Here is a 20,390-nt window from a genome sequence, read left to right as displayed (position 1 = left end):
TTATGTGATCGTTCTGCATTAGTCTAATCTAAGCCTGAATTCTTGCATATCATATTTAAATTTCATGTCCTGCATCAAATTTGGTATCAGAGCTTAGGGTTCTTATAGGAGAATACATTACATGTTAGGGTTAGTTTGTTTGAGTCCTTTATGCATCCAGTTTATCACGTAGCTTTTAGGAGTTCATAGTCCCTTTGTCATCTATATTGTTGGATTTTAATAAATACTGTATAGTTCTCTCATATAGAGTCTCATAGGATCATTTAGTCCTATTTAGTTACATATAGTCACCCTAGAAAGTCCTTAGGTGGAGTTAGCAAGTGTACGCCCACACGTACGGGTCGCGGTTTTGGTTTGCACCCTATACTAAACATGTAGCAACTGCAAGAATCATTGAACAAGTTAACCCAGCAGGTTGATTCTTTGAGTAAGCGCTTAGAGCAACGCATAGATCAACGCCTTGACCAATTTGAGGATCGCGTTACCCAAATAGAGGCTTCCCTTGGGGCAAACCCCACCATCGGGGAAGATGTTCAATCTCAGGCAGGTGGTCGGGAAGTTAGACTAAGGAATGAAGGCGGTTAAGGAGTTGGTCATGGGTGCGCACCTGTGCACCCACCCTGCGAGGGACACCATGGCCAATATGACCCAGATGCGCAACTCCTTCATGGAGTTAGATACCCCTATGTTTGATGGCCACTTGGACCCAAAAGCCTTTTTAGATTGGTTGGCGGATATGGACCACTATTTTTAGTGGTATGACATGTTGGATGCTTGATGAGTTTGATTTGCCAAGATGAAGCTTATGGGCTAAGCAAAGAGGTTTTGGGCGACGGTTGAACGAAAACAAGAAAGGGCGAGGGTACTCCCAATAGTCTATTGGGGAGAAATGAAAGAAACGCTGAAAGAGAAGTACCTCCTCTTCTCTTATCGCCTACGGTTGATTGAGGAGTGACAGTCTCTTCGACAGGGTTCCATGAGTGTTGTTGACTATATTGAGAAATTTGAAGAGTACTTGACCCACTGTGAGGTTGATGAGGACCCCGTACTCACCCTTGCTCGTTTTAAAACAGGCCTCCGTCTTGACATTAGGAGAGAAGTGCTCGCCAAAGACATAGAGACTATCGAACAGTTGTATCAAGTAGTGTTGAACGTCAAGAAATATCTTAAAGCGTCTGTGGGAAAGCGGTTTGATTTTCGCGAATCTAGTGCTAAGGCCAATCCCTCTGAGGCTAAACCTAACACTGGATATCAAAACAAACCTTCTAACAATTTGCAGCCTAGGTCCAATGATGATAAGGGTAAAGAAATTGCCGGGTTTAGTTCACGGGGAAGTGGAGCCAGTAGGTGTTTTTGGTGTCAGGGGTTTGGTCATTTTGCTCACCAGTGCAGCACGAGAGAGGGCACCAAAGTATTCTTTATTGATGGGCAGATAGAAGTAGTGCCCCCAGAGAGTGATGGCGAAGAGGAAGAATATGAGCCCGTAGAGACCCCTAATGATGAAGAAGAGGGAGCGCAAGAGTCTGCGACCCTCGTAATTGTGTGTTGCGCTTCGGCTCAAACCAAGAACACTGATGACTAGCGCCGCAACACGATCTTTTACACTTATGCAAAATGTGGAGAAAAGAGTTGTAAATTGATCGTAGATGGTGGTAGTTGTGCCAACGTGGCATCGACTAGCACTGTGAGCCGTTTGAGCTTGAAGCTGGAAGCTCATCCTCAACCCTATAGAGTTTCTTGGGTTGACGAAACCTTCATTCTAGTATCACACTGTTGTCTTGTTCCTATTCAGTTTGGATCTTATAAAGACACGCTTTGGTGTGATGTTGTTCCCATGGACGTTGGCCATATTATTCTAGGCAGACCATGGCTCTACGACAGGGATGTCACCATATTTGGTCATTCAAATGTGTGTACATTCTGGTTTGAGGGCAAGAAGGTTAAGCTAAACCCTCTGGCACTCAAGAGTACGACTGGAAAGGAGTCCATCACACAGTGGTGCGAGCGGCTCGAAAGAAGCAAATGAATCGAAGTCCAAGTCTAAGTCCAAACCGCTCTATGCCAAAGACTTTGAGCGAGAGACGGAGGCGGACGCAATAGTATACGCCCTTGTGGTTAGGGAGAGTGTACCAGAAGCAAGCGTAGAGTTACCTGCCGAGGCCATTCCGGTAGTACATGAGTTTCGTGATATCTTCCCTGATGATCTACCGAATGAGCTTCCTCATATGAGGGATGTACAACATGCCATCGATTTAATCCTTGGCGCGACTCTACCAAACCTCCCGCATTACAGAATGTACCCAAAGGAGCATACTGAGTTGAAGAGGCAGATTGATGAGCTCCTAGAGAAGGGTTTCATTCGAGAGAGCATGAGCCCGTGTGCCGTACCCTCTATTCTTCCACCTAAGAAGGATGACACATGGAGGATGTGTGTTGATAGTAGGGCCATCAACAAAATCACAGTCAAGTATCGGTTTTCCACACCGCATCTTGATGACATGCTGGATATGATGGCCAATGCTACTATCTTCTCAAAAATTGACCTCAAGAGTAGTTATTACCAAATCCGTGTACACCCTGGTGATGAGTGGAAGACGGCGTTCAAGACAAAGGATGGACTATACGAGTGACTAGTTATGCCTTTTGGGTTAACTAACACCCCAAGCACTTTTATGCGTGTGATGACCCAAGTGTTGAGGCCCTTCATGGGGGAATTCCTGGTCGTATACTTTGATGATATCTTGATTTATAGCATGACCAAGGAGCAACACCTCAACCATTTGAGGCAGGTTTGTGGGATCCTTAGGGCTGAGAAGTTGTACGCCAATCTAAAGAAGTGTGCGATTTTGTCTAGTAGTGTGATCTTCTTAGGTTTTATTATGTTAGTTGAGGGCGTATTGGCGGATCCCGAGAAGGTCAAGGACATCGTCAATTGGCCTGACCCCCGCAATATTCATGAGGTGCGCAGCTTTCACGGCTTAGCCACCTTCTATAGGCGGTTCATTCGAGGTTTCAGTTCCATTATGGTTCCCATCACAGATTGCATAAAAAAAGGAGAGTCTTAATGGACAAAGGCCGCCTCGAAGGCCTTTAATGAGATAAAGGTCAAGATGACCGAAGTTCCAGTTACGCGACTTCCAGATTTTTCAAAAGCTTTTGAAGTCACATGTGACGCGTCAGGAGTCGGCATAGGAGGAGTGCTTAGTTAGGAAGGGCACCCTGTCGCCTTTTTTAGTGAGAAACTGAATGAGGCGAAACAAAGATATTCCACCTATGACAAGGAATTTTATGCGATAGTGCAATCTCTGCGCCATTGGCGTCATTACCTATTGCCGCAAGAATTTGTCTTATTCTTAGATCATGAGGCCTTGAGATTTCTGAACTCTCAGAAGAAATTAAACCTTAGGCATGCCAAGTGGGTTCAATTCCTTTAAGAGTACACTTTTGTGCTTAAGCACAAGGCTGGTGTAGAGAATAAGCCCGCCGACGCGTTAAGTCGTCGAGTCGTATTACTCAACTCTATGAGCGTTGAAGTTACAGGCCTTGAGCGCATCAAAGAAGAGTATTCTGAGTGTCCAGATTTCAGAGTTGTGTACGCGTCGTTGTTATAGAGTCCCTCCGCGATTTTCTTATCTGGGAGTTACATTCAGGAGGGGTTGCGGGTCATTTCGGTTGAAACAAGACCATTGCCCTAGTGGAGGATAGGTTTTATTGGCCAAGCCTCAAGCGAGACGTGGCCAAAATTATAGGACAATGTTGTACTTGCCAATTGGGAAAGCAAAAGAAACAGAATACATGATTATACACACCTTTGCCTGTCCCATTCATCCCTTGGCAGGACATCAATGTGGACTTCGTGCTTGGACTTCCCAAGACTATTCGGAAACATGATTCCATATTTGTTGTCGTGGACCGTTTCTCTAAAATGGCCCACTTCATTCCTTGTTCTAAGACCTCCGACGCATCTCATGTTGCTAAGCTATTCTTTAGTGAGGTCGTCAAACTACATGAGTTACCAAAAACCATAGTGTCTAATCGTGACCTGCGATTCATGAGTTACTTTTGGAAGACACTATGACACATGATGAATACTAGGCTCCAATTTTCTTTTGCCTACCACCTTCAAACCGATGGCCAGACTGAGGTGATTAATAGGAGCCTAGAGAGTTTACTACGATGTTTAGTGGGGGAGCATACCAGGACATCTGACACCGTACTACCCATAGCCGAATTTGCATTTAATAGTTTTGTCAATAGGTCCACAAGTCTAAGTCCTTTTGAAGTTGTTACTGGTTACAAGCCTAGGAAGCCTATTGACCTTGTCCCTATGTCATTGTCCCTAGGGGTGCACATCTAATCGTCGGAATCGGACTGGAACCGTTGGATCGGTCCGGTTTGGTCTGGTTCTAGAAAGCACCGGTTCCGGTTCCAAAAATTCGAGAACTGTTGAATACGGATCGGTTCCGGTTTAAGGCCCTGTAGAACCGAACCGAACCGTTGATCTGAACTATAGATCCGAACCGTGACCCGAACTGTCGATCTGAACCTTTACTTAAAAAAAAAAACCTAAATATCTAATCTCTCTACTCTCTCGCCCGACTGTTGCCGCCTCTACCTGCCCTCTCTTGCCAACTGCACCCCTGCCTCTCTCTCTCTCAGTCTCTCTCTCTCTCTCTCTCTCTCTCTCTCTCTCGTCGTTAGAACAGGTATGTGTTACTGTTTATATTTATCCCATCTCCCTGTGAGTTTTTTTAAGGGAGGCAGTAGTTGTATGCATCTGAGTTGTGGATAATGTGGGCCTCACTTGCAAGGTGACCTGGCATCGAGAATGTTAGGTGGAGATGATTTACAAACAGGACAGAAGCTAGTGGAGCACGTCCTCACGATCTGGGATGTACATCAGACAGGTGCGTCTCGATTTTTAATATAGTTTTATTTTTTATTTTTTAAATTTGAGCATTCATTCTCTAAATCTGGGATTTGGTATGGCCCCATATTTTTTTAAAAAAGAAAATCACAATCTCTCCCCTTTTCCACTCTGTAACTGGTTTTAGAAGAAAATCCCATTTGGGATTTGACATCTTTTGCAGCTCTCTCCCCATACATTTGCTATCTAGGATTTTAGAGGAAATGAATCTGCAACAGTTACAATCTGTTGTCTGTCACAGGGGTGATGAAGAAAGATTCACGAAGTATGCAGGTGTTAGTTTTCTTACTCCTGAAAATCCTACTAGCTTAGGGCTTTTGAGCTCTTCCCCAGGTGAAGATTGCATTGATTTACCACCCTAGAATCGTGGAATCGATTCGGAACCGAACCATTTTTCACGGTTCGGTTTCGGTTCGGTTCCAGGGTACTAACGGTTTGGTTCCAGTTCTAAAAATGGTAGAACCGTTAGGAACGGTTCGGTTCCGGTTTCACCCCAAAACCGGACCGAACCGACCCGTGTGCACCCCTAATTGTCCCATAGGTCATCAGAGTCTGCAGAGTCTTTTGTGCATCACATACATTCATTGCATTAAGAAATCAGGCGTGAGATCACTACTAATAATGAACATTACAAATTTTCTGCAGACCAACATAGACGTTTCAAAGAATTCAATATTGGGGACTCTGTGATGGTCCGCATCAGGTCTGAGCGGTATCCTCCGGGAGCCGTTCACAAGTTACACGCGCGTAGCGCTGGACCCTTCAAAATTATAAAATGAAACGGTCTCAATGCGTATGAGATAGATCTTCCACCTTCCATAGGAATTAGTTCCACATTCAATGTGGAGGATTTAGTTGCTTTTCAGGGACCCACTGATACATTGTTCGGCCCTTCGCCCACCCATCCTAATTCTTCAGATTTGCCCCTTGCTCCATGACCTCTCCTCGACCTTTCTTCCCAGCCTCTACCTCCCATACGTAGCCTTCACACACCCAGAGAGGAAATAGAGGATATCCTGGACCATACGATAGTTTCCACGTCAGATGGCTGTTTTCAAAAGTACTTGGTTAAATGGAAGTCAAGCCCAGCTTCAGACAACACGTGGCTCACTGAGGAAGAGCTTCAGAGACTTGATCCTGACATTTTGAAGCGGTTCAGGAGTTTTATTTCGCCAGTGGCGAAATCTTCACAGCCGGGGAGAGTTGATGAGGACATCGTGCACATGCATGCCCGCATGCCGTCCACACATGCACGCACACAAGCCCCTTACGAACGTATGTACGAAGGAGGGCCCCACCGTTGATCTGGCTCGATGACGACGTCCAGGGAGGGCCTCCTAGCTAGAAGTCTAAGATTTGATTTAAAAGAGTGGACCCAATAGTCAAGAAAATCCCATCATGGGATCTCATGATCGTGGCCTACTAGTCGGATTGATTTCATATTTTAGGTTTTGCTTATTCATGTTATTTAGAACATCGTGAACGCTTTAGATTTCTTTGTTTGGTTTTTATTTTAATTTACTTCATCGCCAAGTAATAGGTTGCGCACATGGCACGAGTTTTGGAGTATAGAGTTTTCCTATAAATAGGCACCCCTTATAGCTATTTTGATTCATTGAAGCTTAACAAAAATTCCTACTTTATTTTTCTGCTCTCTTAGTGAGTTGTGGAAGAATTCAAAAGTGGGTGCGAAGCCCTCCCTTTTCGAAGGACTAAATACGTGGTGTGAAGCCACATTTATCCTCATCCGTCCCTATCATATCCCATCTATGATCCATATATTTCATCTTCTACCATCATTACTGTTTTGAATTTCCCAGCTTTTTGCAGCTATTCACCCCCCTACAGCCAGTTTCCAGAATCTGGACCTGTAGGAGGGCTCGGACTTCGGTGGAGCACTACGCTTCTACCTTACGTCGGATCGTCATCAAACTTGGAGGGATTGCAAGTCTCCCTTGGCCGACCAAGGCCTAGGTGTCACTTTGGGGAGGTGGGCTTTCATCACACGTGCGGCCAGCCCACCCGCGCACGTGCATCAGCCTCGGGTCACCATCTGCACGCAGGAGCTTTCTTCGGGTCAGGTTTCCTCTTTTCATTCATATTTCCTAAACCCTTGCCTTAGTTTGCATTAGCCCTAATTTATTTGCCCCTTTTTCACCCTAGGGTTTCTTGAATTGAGATTGGGGAATCTCTTGGATTAGGGACTGTTTGCTATGCATGTGTGGATGATTTTTACTTCCCTTTGAGCATCGTTTGGTCCATAATTTTTATTGATCCAGCCCTAACATGTGTAGGCCTAGACCCGTGTAGATTCCCCTTTACTTGAATGTTTGAACTTTTGTGTGGGATGTGGAATTATTATGTGATCGTTCTGCATTAGTCTGATCTAAGCCTGAATTCTTGCATATCATATTTAAATTTCATGTCTTGCATCAACAAGTTTAGCAATTCTTGCTGCAAGCTTCAGATCTCCTGCAACAAATTTGTGTTCTTTCCCCAATTGCCTGAAGCTCCTTAGAAGCCTTTTGCTCAGATATTTCCTCGTCCTTTGCAGTATTTAGCTTTACTTGGAACTCTTTTACACATGAAGACAATTCGTTAACCCCAAAATCTTTCTGATTAGCATCAAGTCTTAGGATCTCAGCTAGCACAACTCTTTTGTAGGAGGGTATCCAGAGCTCTTCAAGATTGCTTAATTTCTGCTACTGCCATTTTCTCTTAACCAAAAAACGAGATGGAAAAAAAATAAATCTAAGATCTCTTGAAATAAATGGGGTATTCGTGGATGGGCCACCACAATGAGGCCATCATATCATTGTTATGGATCGCTAGACAATGGACATCGTTTCAATGGTATGGATCATTGACAGTGTAAACATTCTCCACATTCTACAAAATATGACTTGCTTGAGTGTCTTGCTTTGCATAATGGGACCCGTGCACCGATCTTGTCACCATCAATTGTTTGTGGTTGAGACCTTTTGTTTTTTTTTAAAGCACCGGCTGCAAGGAAACTGGACCCTTCTCCAGGTGGCTTCCATCCTTCTTGTGTGGGTATATCTTCCATGTCCACATCGATGGCTCTAAGAAACTTAGGTTGGGCACTAGGATCTTTTTAGATGTGACGTTCACCTATGGACGGCCATCTTCAAATATAAAGTCTAAATTAATTGATGAAATAACTTTGTTCTTTGTTTATTCTCATATGGTTTCTCATTGCAATCTCATGTTTTAGTGTGTGTAGACCAATTTCTCCATCTTTGCAGATGTCATCTGATCCCTTGTCTCAGTATGTATGAGCGAATCTGCTCCAATTTCTCACACAACCATGAGGAGGAGATAATTTGACTAATGATCCTCATGGTGAGCTTTTTCAAACTTTGGAGCCTTTTCTCCATGCTGAAATTTGAAATAGAAAAATTAGTTATCTCAAAAACCATCTATATTATACTACTATTTAATGCTTAATTTGAACTATGTAATTGCTATTACATGGGTAAGTTATTCTGCTAATCACCCTCAACTCTATTCCATAAGTTTGCCATTAAAATTTTTAACACAATGTTGTCTAATTAGAAATTAAGACCAACAGAATGTTGTGTAAGCATATATGTGTGTGTTATTATTTTACATAAACTTGTTAATGGCTGAACTTTCACATCAGCCCATTGCTTCATTCTCCAAATTAGATAGGACCAAGCTTTGCTAAATACAATCACAAGTAGTGGAAAAAAAGCTTGACTATCATCACCCATACTACCGTAGAACAAGCTGATCTGGACTTGTTGATCTGGTGGGCTGCCATGGATTGGTGTCGCCCAAAATGTTAGAGATTAGAAGTTCCTAGCCATCCACTTCTTCGGCCTTTTAACAGGACTCTGTTGTGTTTGTTTCTTGATTGTCCATTCGTAATTCTGTAGGCCATTGATCCAAAGTTAGAATATTCCAGTCTGGAAGATCATTGGATCATCTCCATCCACCATGGGGCCCATTACATCAACATTCCAGATCACTGACCATGGACCTTCACCCTTTACCTTATCAGAGCAGGCACATATTCCTGTCTTAATATGCACCCATAAATCCTCTCAGAATCCTAGGATTCATTTGCCTATTGGTATGGGTGCTCAAAATCTTAGTGCATGTTTGGCTTTGCTGAAAAAGTGTTTTTTTTTTTTCTGTGTATGTGTGTGTGATTTTGATTCTGAAATCACTTTTTAGCCTTTTAAGTGTGTTTGGTTAACCACTTAGTTAATCAATTTTAGAAAAACAAATTTCCAAAATTTGTGCTTTTATCCGCAATGCCTAGCCCCTATTTCCTACTGTCATTTACACTCCTACAAACTTACGAAAAACACTCATAAAAGTGAAGATCTCTCTCTCTCTCTCACTGTACGAAAAACACTCATAACAGTGAAGATATCTCTCTCTCTCTCTCTCTCTCTCTCTCTCTCTCTCTCTCGTTGGAAGGTTTGTTAATTGCACACATGTAGAGCTGTACACCTCCACATATGTGGCATCTTGGTATGTAGGTCCGAGATCGAATCCATCCACTGTCTGACCATGCTTCCGTAAAATTAATCTTGTCCACTCAGAAGGTGGAACCCAATATTGGAAACATGTGGATGGGTTAGAAAACCTCTTCTGAGTGTTTTAGATCCATACATTTGTATTGCAAACTGTGGCCCACCTGATCAGTGGATCAACATTATTCTTGGACTAGGGCATAAATATAGTGGTGCCTTTCTAATGGATGGATTGGATCTTGGACCTATGAGCCATGATGGCAAACATGTGGCGCGTACGTGAGTTGTATTGCAGTGCTGTGTGGGCCACTGCGATGACCATGTGACATCCACTCCGTCCATCCTGTTTTGCCATATCATGTTAGGGTATGACTCCAAAAGTGAGGTAGATCCAAGACTTTAGTGGGCCACACCACAAGAAACACTTGAAGATTCAACGCTCACCATTGAAATCTTAGTGGGGAAATTGTTTTTCTTATGCATGTTTACAAAACATATGCACTTTTTCACATGAGCAATTCTCAAGAAACAATTCCAGAGAATTGTTTCCTGAGAATGAAGCAACACCAAACATGTCCTTGTTGTTTGTGTTGGCTGATTTATTTTTCTTGTTTCTGTCTGCTTCTAGGAAGTTGCTTCTTACATGGGTCTAAACCTGGGGAAAATCAAGATAAAACGGTTTGCTGATGGTGAAATTTACATTCAGTTGCAAGAGAGTGTAAGGGGATGTGATGTTTTCCTGGTGCAACCAACATGTCCACCGGCAAATGAGAATCTTATGGAGCTTTTAATAATGATAGATGCATGCAGAAGGGCATCCGCCCGAACTATTACAGCTGTCATTCCATATTTTGGATATGCTAGAGCAGATCGAAAGGTAAATCTCCCTGCTGCTAATTCATAAAGTTCTTAAATATCTCCTGTATATCAGATTGAAGTTCTAGAAGTGCTCCCATCAACAATGTTTGAAAATATTCATTGTTGTTGTGTGGAGCTTCAGTTCTCCGTATATCCCCTAAATCAATGGACCTTATGCTTCCCTGCCATTTTATCAATCAAGGTCATGGGCAACATATCCTAGATGCCATTAATCATCCGGTTTAACAGTTGCATCTACTCTTGTGTTTTACTTATTCTCCAATCTGCGAGTCATTTGCATTTTCAGACTCAAGGGCGCGAGTCCATTGCAGCCAAACTTGTTGCAAACTTGATCACAGAAGCAGGTGCTAACCGCGTCCTCGCTTGTGATCTTCATTCTGGGCAATCGATGGGATACTTTGATATTCCTGTAGACCATGTCTATGGAGAGGTAATTCTCTAGCAGCTGGAGCAAAGGTTTTTTACTTTTTCGTTTTTTAATAATTTTATTACTTGTGTACTGTTGTTGGTCTTAAGCTTTATATAGGGCTGCCATTGGGCTGGCTCCATTCCGACCAAAAATCAAGACTTCAAATGGGCCCACACTGACAGGCACCATGTGGCCAGTTCAAATCTGGGGCAAAACTAACACCTGGCCCAGCCTGTTGGCAGCCCTAGACTTATGCAAGAGACATGTATTTCGATCATGAATGGAGTAAAATATTTGTTAAGAAAGTTATTCATCAACTTACTGAATTTCTGCTAATCTTTTTCATGGCTGTAGCCTGTAATTCTGGATTACTTGGCCAGTAAGATGATCTCTTCAAATGATTTAGTAGTTGTCTCTCCTGATGTGGGCGGTGTTGCTCGAGCACGTGCTTTTGCCAAAAAGCTCTCTGATGCACCTTTAGCAATAGTGGATAAAAGGCGTCCAGGACATAATGTTTCTGAGGTACATCCACTGTTTTCAGTGATTGTAAGGTACCTCTCATTTGAATAAATCTTTTATAGATGCAAACAAATTTACTATAGTCCTGAATGTTGTGGTACCTCACCATCTTGTTCTAAATGATATGTTGTGGTACCTTCCTGTTTCGTTCTTGCTTCAGCTTTTTGTATCCGTTTCCTGCCATATCTCAACTAGTTTGATGAGAATGTGTTAGGTTCACTAAAGGGACATTGTTCCTTTGATGTCACATATGTTTCTGATTTGACAATTTATTGTTTTATGCAGGTGATGAATTTGATTGGTGATGTCAAAGGAAAGGTTGCTGTCATGGTGGATGACATGATTGACACTGCTGGTGAGCTGTTGTCATTGTTGTACTCTGATGCTTGCAAGTTGATTCCACATATGTTCGTGTAGTCTGGGTTCTTGTTCACTTCACTCAGAATTTTGCCAACAATGTGGTAAATTCAGGGACCATTGCTAGTGCTGCATCTTTGTTACACCAAGAGGGGGCAAGGGCAGTTTATGCATGCTGCACACATGCTGTTTTCAGGTATTTATCTCTTCTAAATTTTTATTCGTGGGCTTTCACTCATGGCTAGGGAATTATGATTTTTTTGGTTCTTCATGGATTTTTCAAAATGCCCCAGTTCTAAGAATTAGAAACTTGATAAAATGCTCCAAAATGTTGAATCATCATCATTTAAGCCTTACCCCAACTAATTGGGGTTGCCTACATCAATCCTTTTCCACCATTCCACTCTATTAAGGGCCATAACTTCGGTTAGACAATAGGTCGTCAAGTATTTCCTTACACATCCACCCACATTCTTTTGATTTTAGTGCAATCTTATTACCTGTTGGTGCTACTCCTAAATTCTTTTGAATGTATTGATTCCTAATTCTATCCTTCCCTGTCTTGCCACTCATCCATATCAACATGCTCATTTCAGCCATACATCCTACAAACATGTTGTTCCTTAACTGCCTAACATTCTGTCCCATAAAGCATGACTGGTCTTATAGCTATGCTATAAAATTTCTCTTTCAGTTTAAGTGTTATATGACGATCACATAAAACTCCGGAGGCACATCTTCATTTCTTCCACGAGCTTGAATTCTATCGGCAACATCCTTCAGAATCTCTCCACTCATGAATTATTGGCCCAAGGTATCGAAAGTGTCGTTTCAGGGAACTTCTTGGCCAGTTGTCTTAGGGGGTGTTTGGCGCATGGTATTAGATGGGATTAGGTGGGATTGAATTGCATTTGGTCACTTGCCAATTCACTCAATGTTTGGGAAGAATGGAAAAGCTTGGAATTAGATTAGATGGAATTGCATTGGGTCCCATGCCAATTCCACTCAATGTTAGCAAGTTGTGTAGGTCCCACCATGATGTGTGGGCTATATCCACACCGTCCACCCTTTTTTCGAGATCATTTTAGAGTATGGGCCGAAAAAATCAGGTAAATCTAAAGCTCAAGTGGACCCCACCATAGAAAGCAGCAGGGATTGAATACCTACTGTTGAAAACTTCTTTGGGGCCACATAAGTTTTAGATCTGCCTTATTTTTAGGCCCATGCCATAAAATGAGGTTACAAAATAGATAAATGGTTTGGATATAACACGTGTTATTCTCAATAGTTTCAAAAGATGGTGGGTATATGCATTCAATGTACCACCATATTACAAACATAGCATGTAATTAAGCTTATTCCATGGTAACAGGAGACAATCCCTGACATATGTAATAATTACGTTTTGTGAATCCCATCCCACCTAATCCTTCCCAATACATGCGCCAAACACCCCCTTAATGAATTCCTCATTCCTACTATTGTTACTAAAATTCCACCCAATATACTGTGTTTTAGTCTGACAAATTTTAAATCCTTTAGATTTTTAAGCATCCCTTCATAAATCTAGCTTTGTGTTTATGTCCTCCCTTGTATTGTCAATGAATGCAATCTGCAAGCATACACCAGGGATCTCTTCCTAAAAATGTCTTGTAACTTGTCCATAACCAATGCGAAGAGTCAAGGGCTTAATGCCAACTCCTGGTGCAAGCATACAGTAATTGGAAACTCACCTGACTCTCCACTAGTGGTCCTCACATTTGTTACTGCTCCCTCATAAATATCCTTAATCATGTCAATATATCCTCTTGAATAATGTTTGTAATGCTACTGTTTTTGCTGGTATTTTTTTACTCCCTTTCTGTTTTCACATAAGACCTCTGAACCTTTATAATAACTGCGACCAGATTTATGCCTTACAGCAATCACAGCCAGATTTATGAATGTGGTGTTCACATATATGTTTGCCAATAGCAGTTCATTTGCTACTGCTGGTAAGAAAATTGTCACCACCCCTTGCGGTTAGCATTTGTAACCTGGTACCTGGTCTTTCAAGTAATTTTGAAGGGTAGGTTTGCATGTGCATGCAAGTAATTCAAATTGAACTTGCCAAATTATGGGTTGCATTTTAGATTTATCATAGCCAATTACAGTTGTTGTATGATTATCATATAGTTGGACATTTATTGGATTGGTTAGATGAAAAATATCAACTGTATTTCAGAAAACAAATGTCCAAGAGTCAAAGGTTAGGATTGTTCAACCATGCTGATTTTGGGATTGCGACTTAAGAGTGGGTTCCACAATTTAGACAGTTTAATTTGAGTTCCGTGTACAATTTCTTAGTTCCTGCGTATCAAGGATAATACACTGCCAGAGTATGAAAGAACTCCCCTAATCTTAAAACACTGCAGTAGTTAACCTACAACTTTGAGAGTTGCCAACATTACGAACTTTGAGAGTTGCCAACATTATGGTTCATGTGAAAATGAAATATCTTTTCTAGTTCCCTCTCTTGCTGAAGCTGTTTTTTCCTCCCCTCTCAATCAACTGTTTAAAATGGTTTTCTTGTAGTCCTCCTGCGATTGAGAGGCTTTCTGGAGGTCTGTTTCAGGAAGTTATCATCACAAACACAATCCCCGTAGCAGAGAAAAATTATTTTCCTCAACTGACTGTACTATCAGTCGCCAACCTCCTTGGCGAAACGATTTGGCGGGTTCATGATGATGGCTCTGTGAGTAGCATTTTTCAGTGATGTGTCACTTTCTCATATTTTATTTTTTGAGGTTTGGTTCTGGTTCCCCATTGGTTTTGGCTATAGCATAGGGTAGTATTGGCATGACAACCATTTCAATTTTCCATTACCCTTTTGGGGTGCTGTCACCAATGTTTTTTCATATTAACCATAAAACAGCATGTGAAAGTCAGGAAAATGTATGACAGAACTCATATACAGTAAGAGTTCAGGCTAGGCAGGCTGATGTTTTGTGGGTCCCAACCAATTGAGAAATTTCAGTTGCTTCCTCTGAGAGTTCCAGTTCTGCATCAGACTTCATAGTGCACCTGAATTAAATTGGTAATACAGTCTTCTGTTTGGGAGATGCTGATACCACAGTAAAGATTGGATGTGTCTTCGTTTGTTTTTTCTTCTTCTCTCGTCTTCTTGTTGTGATCTTCTTATGTGGGCAAACAAAGGAATTGCTGAAATGCGGGGACTTGATGGCAAGTTAGAACCTTGTTTTTCATTTTAAATTTATGCAGTTGAAGCAATTTGGACTTGAGTCTTGTAAAACCATGGTAGTGGGAATGTAGGCGCTGAATGTGCTTCCCCAACATGCTTTTGTTATTTCTGTAAAATACTTGTTGACAGTAGTCCTAATGGTTCATCTATGTATAGTTCATTTGGATGATGATCCATTCCAAGCTATGTCATAATGCTGTTGGAACATTTCCATGCTGAATAAAGTGCCAAGTGGCTGTTTGGATGGTGGGACCCAGTTCTAGGGCACCTACGAATCCTGTGAGCAGTCAATCTTGGATTGGCATTCTTCTTCTTTGGTTGATATCCTGGACGGGGAGTTGCAAATCCTGAGATTTGTAATTTTTTGTTTGGATGAGATATTCTCAAAATAAACAACAGAATGGAAAAAAGTGGCCTGCATTTAGCGACTTGGTGTGGGTGGCAGACCTATCAATCCTATACCCGACAGGCCCAATGAAGGCATTGAAGCAAATGCCCCATTCTTATTTGGAACTGGCAACTGAAAATATCGTAGAAACTCTTACTCATCCTTCAAATTCGAGGGAGGTTGGTTGGTAGAAACTCTCCCCATCAAAATTAAAGACGGAGGGCCTTACCAATTGCAATGAAATATGGAGTGGAACCAACTCTAGACTAAAATGCCCTGTTGCCCATTGTGAAAGAGAAACCAAAATATATTGTAGCCTTGAGGCATGAAAATGAGCTTTAGAAACACATGCCTCTGCTGGGTGGTAAGCCTAACTTACCAGCTACCTGAGCTTCATTTTCAACGTGCATTCACTGTATTTGATGTACTCTCGAGACGAGGAAGATAGTGGCTTATCAACAGAGCATATCAGCAAAGGTAGCCATGTCATGCCGCTCATTGACTTGTTCTCAGCGAGATACTCTATGATTACTGGCAGCTTCTACCCAAAAAATAAAATAATAATTAAAATCATGAAACACTGGTTAGTTTAAAACATTTTCAAGTTCCAAGAAGCCTTGTGTTGAAGCTTGAGACCTATTTTGTATATGAAACCCACTTGTAGAATTGCGCACGAGTGTGGGATGTAGCTGTTTGTCTGTAATTTTCTAAGATGCGACTGTCATTCAAATCACAAGATAGCCTTTGATAAAGGGTAATAGGCAACGCAACATCAGCGCCATAGATTGTAACTATTAGACATCTTCAACTAACATAAATGATGGTCTTATTAAGTGCTTGATGACCCAGATGCACTAGGCTGCAAATGAGCCCAAACTTGATTATACTGACTAGGCTGGCGTTGATTTGCAAAGGGCATTGATACATAGCAAGTACTTGATCGAATGGGAGTGTGAACATGCACATTCTTCATGAGCACCTACCATCCGCATTGGAGGATGGTGCATTTTCAAGCTAGTGAACTGATAAAAGAGAAGGGGTCGGGTGGAACAGCGACTTCCACGGCTCCTTCTAGCATCTGTGTGACCTTCTTCATTGAAGGCCTCAGGGATGGATCCTCCTGAATGCACCAAATTGCCACCATCAGCATCCTCTCAAGCTTCCTTGGATCGTGCAATGCCTCTTCGTCATTCTCAACTAGCTTATCTATTCTCCCCTCTTTATAGCAATCACAAACCCAATCTGTCAATATCGCATCATCTCCGTCCTCAAGATCATGGAGGACGTTAGACCTGCAGCAGATGATCTCCAGCAACATAACACCGAAACTATGCACATCCACCTTTGCAGTGACTGCCATGTTCTTGAACCATTCAGGTGCGAGGTATCCTCTGGTCCCTCTGATGCATGTGGTAGTTCGAGTCTGGTTAGTCATGAGAAGCTTTGCGAGCCCGAAGTCAGAAATCCTTGCTGTGAAGTTGTCATCCAATAATATGTTTTGGGGCTTTATGTCACAATGGATGATCTGGTTCCCGCACTCCTCGTGCAAGTATGTGAGCCCTCTTGCGATCCCAAATGCAATCTGTGTTCTTCGGTTCCAGCTGGGCCTTGGACTGCCGAAGAGGAAGCTTGCCAAAGAGCCATTGCTCATATATTCATACACCAGCAGCCGGTGGGGCCCCTCATCGCAAAATCCTATCAATTGGACCAGATTCTTATGATGAATTCGGCTTATTGCACTCACTTCGGTCTTGAATTCCTTCTCAGCTTCTTTCACCACTTTATCTAACCTCTTCACTGCCACAAAATTTGCACGATCCGACTCTAGCAGGCCTTTATAAACAGTGCCACAGGAACCCCTTCCGAGTTCTTCCTTGAACCCATCCGTGACTTTCTCCAGCTCAATGTATGTAAAAGAGCGGAGATTTACCCCGATCGCGCTGGAATCTGGCTGGAGTTTCACCAATTTTTTATGGTTTGTGAAGAAAATAAACCACAAAATCAATGACAGAAGGAAGAAGTTGAGAAACGCAGAGCTGCCCAAAATTGCTGATATGATCGGTACCACGGTCTTTTCATCTTTCTTCTCTTTGCTGGTGCCTGGCGGAGGAAGAGGTGGCGATGTGGAATTACCTCTTGCCACTTTGATGAGTGCCTTTGAGCCGTTGTCAGGGTCCATCATCCCATTTGAGAGCGGTAGTTTCTTCTTCCAGCACTGTCCTCCTCTGAAGATGGCGACCGCACAGAAACAATCGACCAAGCAAGCGTCTCGGCACTGGTCCTCGTTAATGGGATTATAGTGCTCGAAGTCGGACAGCGGCCAATCCGTGTTCATCACCTGTACCATTTCATACCGTGCCTCTGCTCTTAATCCATCCATCTCGCAGCTTTGCGAAATGAAATCTTGTTTGCATCCTTTGAATGTGTTATTCTGATCCAAGTAAGTGTACCCTGGCGGGCACTTACAACTAGGCCTCTGCCGCTCGCCTTCCAGCATACAATAGCTGTTGAACCCACAAGCTCCATCACCTACGGCTCCTATAATAGCCGTGCAAATATTGGATGGCACAAACTGCACGCTACTCCACGACTGCTCCCAACTTCCATCGGTCCGGCGTGTTTTCGGGTAGATGTATTGCCTGAAAACTCCATCGAAATCCAGGGTCGCCCTGTGATAGAAACCTCCGCTGGGGATGGAAACCTGGTTGTTTGTGAGGTTGAATACAGTTCCGTTCGTTAGTGAGAGGTAGATATAGCCCGTCTGGTTGAAGACCAGCTGAGAACCGTTTCCAACAGTCTTGCTATTCCAGTAAGCAGAATAAGCGAGTCTGGTGAGGCGCTCCACGGTGTAGAGCACAAGATTGCCGTCATCCTGCATACGTAGTTCGAACCTCCCACTGGAGTAGTTGGTCTCTGTTTCATGAGAAGCGAGTCTGCCCGACTTATCCAATACCTGCTCAGGCAAGATCGTATCGGTTGGGTTGTTGAAGCTCTGCCATACGACTGTGGAATCGGTTCTCGTAAGCACAAAGTTTCCATTGTTGAGCATAGCAGCACGAGCGGCGGTGCCGTTGATGCCGTTAGCCCTCCATATTTCTTGGTTTTGTTGGTTGGTGAGCACGAGCTGGCCGTCGGTCCTTAGCTCGACCTTTGATCCTCTCGGTACTGGTGTATCTACCTTTGCAGACCAGACTATAGTCTTCTCAGGGATCTTGTCGAACCAGATGGCAAGCAAGAAGAGGTCTTCGTCTTGGAGGCGATAGAATCCAAAGGCAAAATCGCCAGACGGTGAAACCAAAGAAGTTCCATCGGTTGAGAGAGAGTCGCCCAAGTTTATGCTGCTGCCGGAAGTTTGGGCAACGGTGGAAAGTGGGAGAAGAGCAAGGAAGAGGAGGAGAAGGTGGGAAAGAGCACAAGTAACCATTGATGGAACGACTGGATTTTTGGTAGAATTTCACAGGTTATAACAAGTGAAGGAAACAGAGATGGTGTAATGAATATTCATATAGCCAGAAAGAAATTGCAGCTATGATTGCCTTTTGAGAAAGAAAGAAGAGAGAAATCGATGTTACTCTTCCATCTCCTTTGGGTTTGTTGATAGATATACGATGGAGCGTATATTTTGGTGCACGGTTGCATTTTCTTTTATCTTTTGATATTTTTCTTATTTTGGGCGTGTTTGGTTGAAATTTTGCATCCGGTTATACCACATATCATGAGATTTTGTGATATTTTGTGAAACCAAACGCACCCTTTTAGCCTTTTTCTTTTGTTTTCCTGATATTTTTCTCCCATCTTGTTGACTTGAGGGTCTTCATCCCTCAGTCTCCGCGAGAGGGTCCCGTCAAGGGTCCCGGGACGACTTTTCCACGCAAGTGTGTGAGGGAGACCAGAGTCGATTGCGTGCTGTATCCGACACCACCGACGGTGTGTGTACGTGGCGCAAAAGATAAGTCCGTCAGTTCCTGGAGCCCGTAAATGTACAAATGATTGAAGTGTGATCAAAGTTCCACGAGCCCCACGACGATGTATTTGTTATATTTACACTGTCCAGTTCATTTTTAAAGCATGCCCTTAAAATAAGTGATATCTAAAGCTCAAGTTGTCCACGCTACAAATAGCGGTAGGGACATTGATTCCACTGTGATATTTATTTTCCATCCAATGTATTCGTAAGGTCACACAGACCTGCGTCAAAGGGAAAAATAAATAAATATCAGATTGATCTAAAACTTACGTCACATTAAAGAAGGTTTCAATGGTAGACATTCAATCCCTCCACTTGTTTATACAGAGTTGTCCACTTGAGCTTTGTGTCTATCTTATTTTTGGACTCATGCCTTGCAACAATCTCATCAAATAGATGGACGGTTTGGATATAATACATAACTCATAGTAGGCCCAGAGAACTTGGTGACATCAATACACCACCGATAGTAGTGTGTGGCAAACCAGCCAATCCGCTTCCAGTTCTTTGGGGGCCATTATGTTTTACATGTGAAATCTGCTCCGTCTATCAGGTGTGCTGGTCAGATCAGAGACTCATGTGAGCCACACCACAGTTAACAGTGGGGATCTAACTCCAACTGCAGGTTTTTGTGTATCTATCATCAAACCGTTCATCAAGGGTGACTCACTAGGGTGAAGCGAAGATACACTAATCAGCCTCATTCAAAACTTTGCCCATGGACAATTTTACAGTACTTACCTATCTCCCTTTGGTGTAAGTGACCCTTCGATATCCAATAGTAGCAAACAAATAAAAATAAAAATTGTGTTCAAAGTGCTTAGCTAATTTGTGGTCCGCATATCTCCAACCATCCAACAAGTTCGGGTTTCAAAACGCGCTTTAGAAAATTTAGATTTTGATACTTTCATGGATTCCTTCAGCTGAAATTACGTTGAAATTACAAAGCGGATTGCGTCCTGGACACGCCTGAATGGAATCAGTCCAGTCAGATCCAAGGATCAAGTGGACCCCACAGTGGAGATGTAACACCCACCGTTAAAAACTTCTTGATGGCCATGTAAGTTTTGGATCAAACCCAAATTTATGTTTAGCCTTCATACAAGTCTATATGACTTTATGAACAGGTTGAATGGAAAATACACATCGGCTCTAGGAATATTTCAACGGTGATTGT

The 20,390-nt window shown here is 42.6% G+C and overlaps 2 protein-coding genes across 4 annotated transcripts in view; one reads left to right on the top strand and one right to left on the bottom strand.

The window, feature by feature from the left end:
- LOC131222418 (ribose-phosphate pyrophosphokinase 1-like) overlaps window positions 1-20,390 on the top strand; it is a 41,059-nt gene that overhangs the window by 14,697 nt on the left and 5,972 nt on the right. For 2 of the 3 annotated variants that reach the window (XM_058217469.1, XM_058217468.1), the window contains 5 exons: window positions 10,082-10,330; window positions 10,619-10,762; window positions 11,096-11,263; window positions 11,546-11,615; window positions 11,732-11,813. In XM_058217469.1, the coding sequence (XP_058073452.1) occupies window positions 10,082-10,330; window positions 10,619-10,762; window positions 11,096-11,263; window positions 11,546-11,615; window positions 11,732-11,813 (713 nt within the window). Of the gene's footprint in view, window positions 1-10,081; window positions 10,331-10,618; window positions 10,763-11,095; window positions 11,264-11,545; window positions 11,616-11,731; window positions 11,814-14,191; window positions 15,103-20,390 lie in introns of those variants that run through there. The other variant, XM_058217467.1, reaches the window with a different exon arrangement.
- LOC131222416 (G-type lectin S-receptor-like serine/threonine-protein kinase LECRK2) lies at window positions 15,966-18,930 on the bottom strand. The gene has a single exon (XM_058217466.1). It carries the CDS (start codon window positions 18,668-18,670, stop codon window positions 16,256-16,258), a length of 2,415 nt encoding a protein of 804 aa, XP_058073449.1. The 5' UTR covers window positions 18,671-18,930; the 3' UTR covers window positions 15,966-16,255.

This window comes from Magnolia sinica, chromosome 13, assembly GCF_029962835.1.
Source record: "Magnolia sinica isolate HGM2019 chromosome 13, MsV1, whole genome shotgun sequence".
NCBI lineage: Eukaryota > Viridiplantae > Streptophyta > Magnoliopsida > Magnoliales > Magnoliaceae > Magnolia > Magnolia sinica.
This window is presented reverse-complemented; position numbering and strand designations above follow the sequence as displayed.

Excerpts from the sequence above, each read along its gene's own strand:
- LOC131222416 (XM_058217466.1), bottom strand. The coding sequence starts at position 18,670 with ATGGTTACTTGTGCTCTTTCCCACCTTCTCCTCCTCTTCCTTGCTCTT.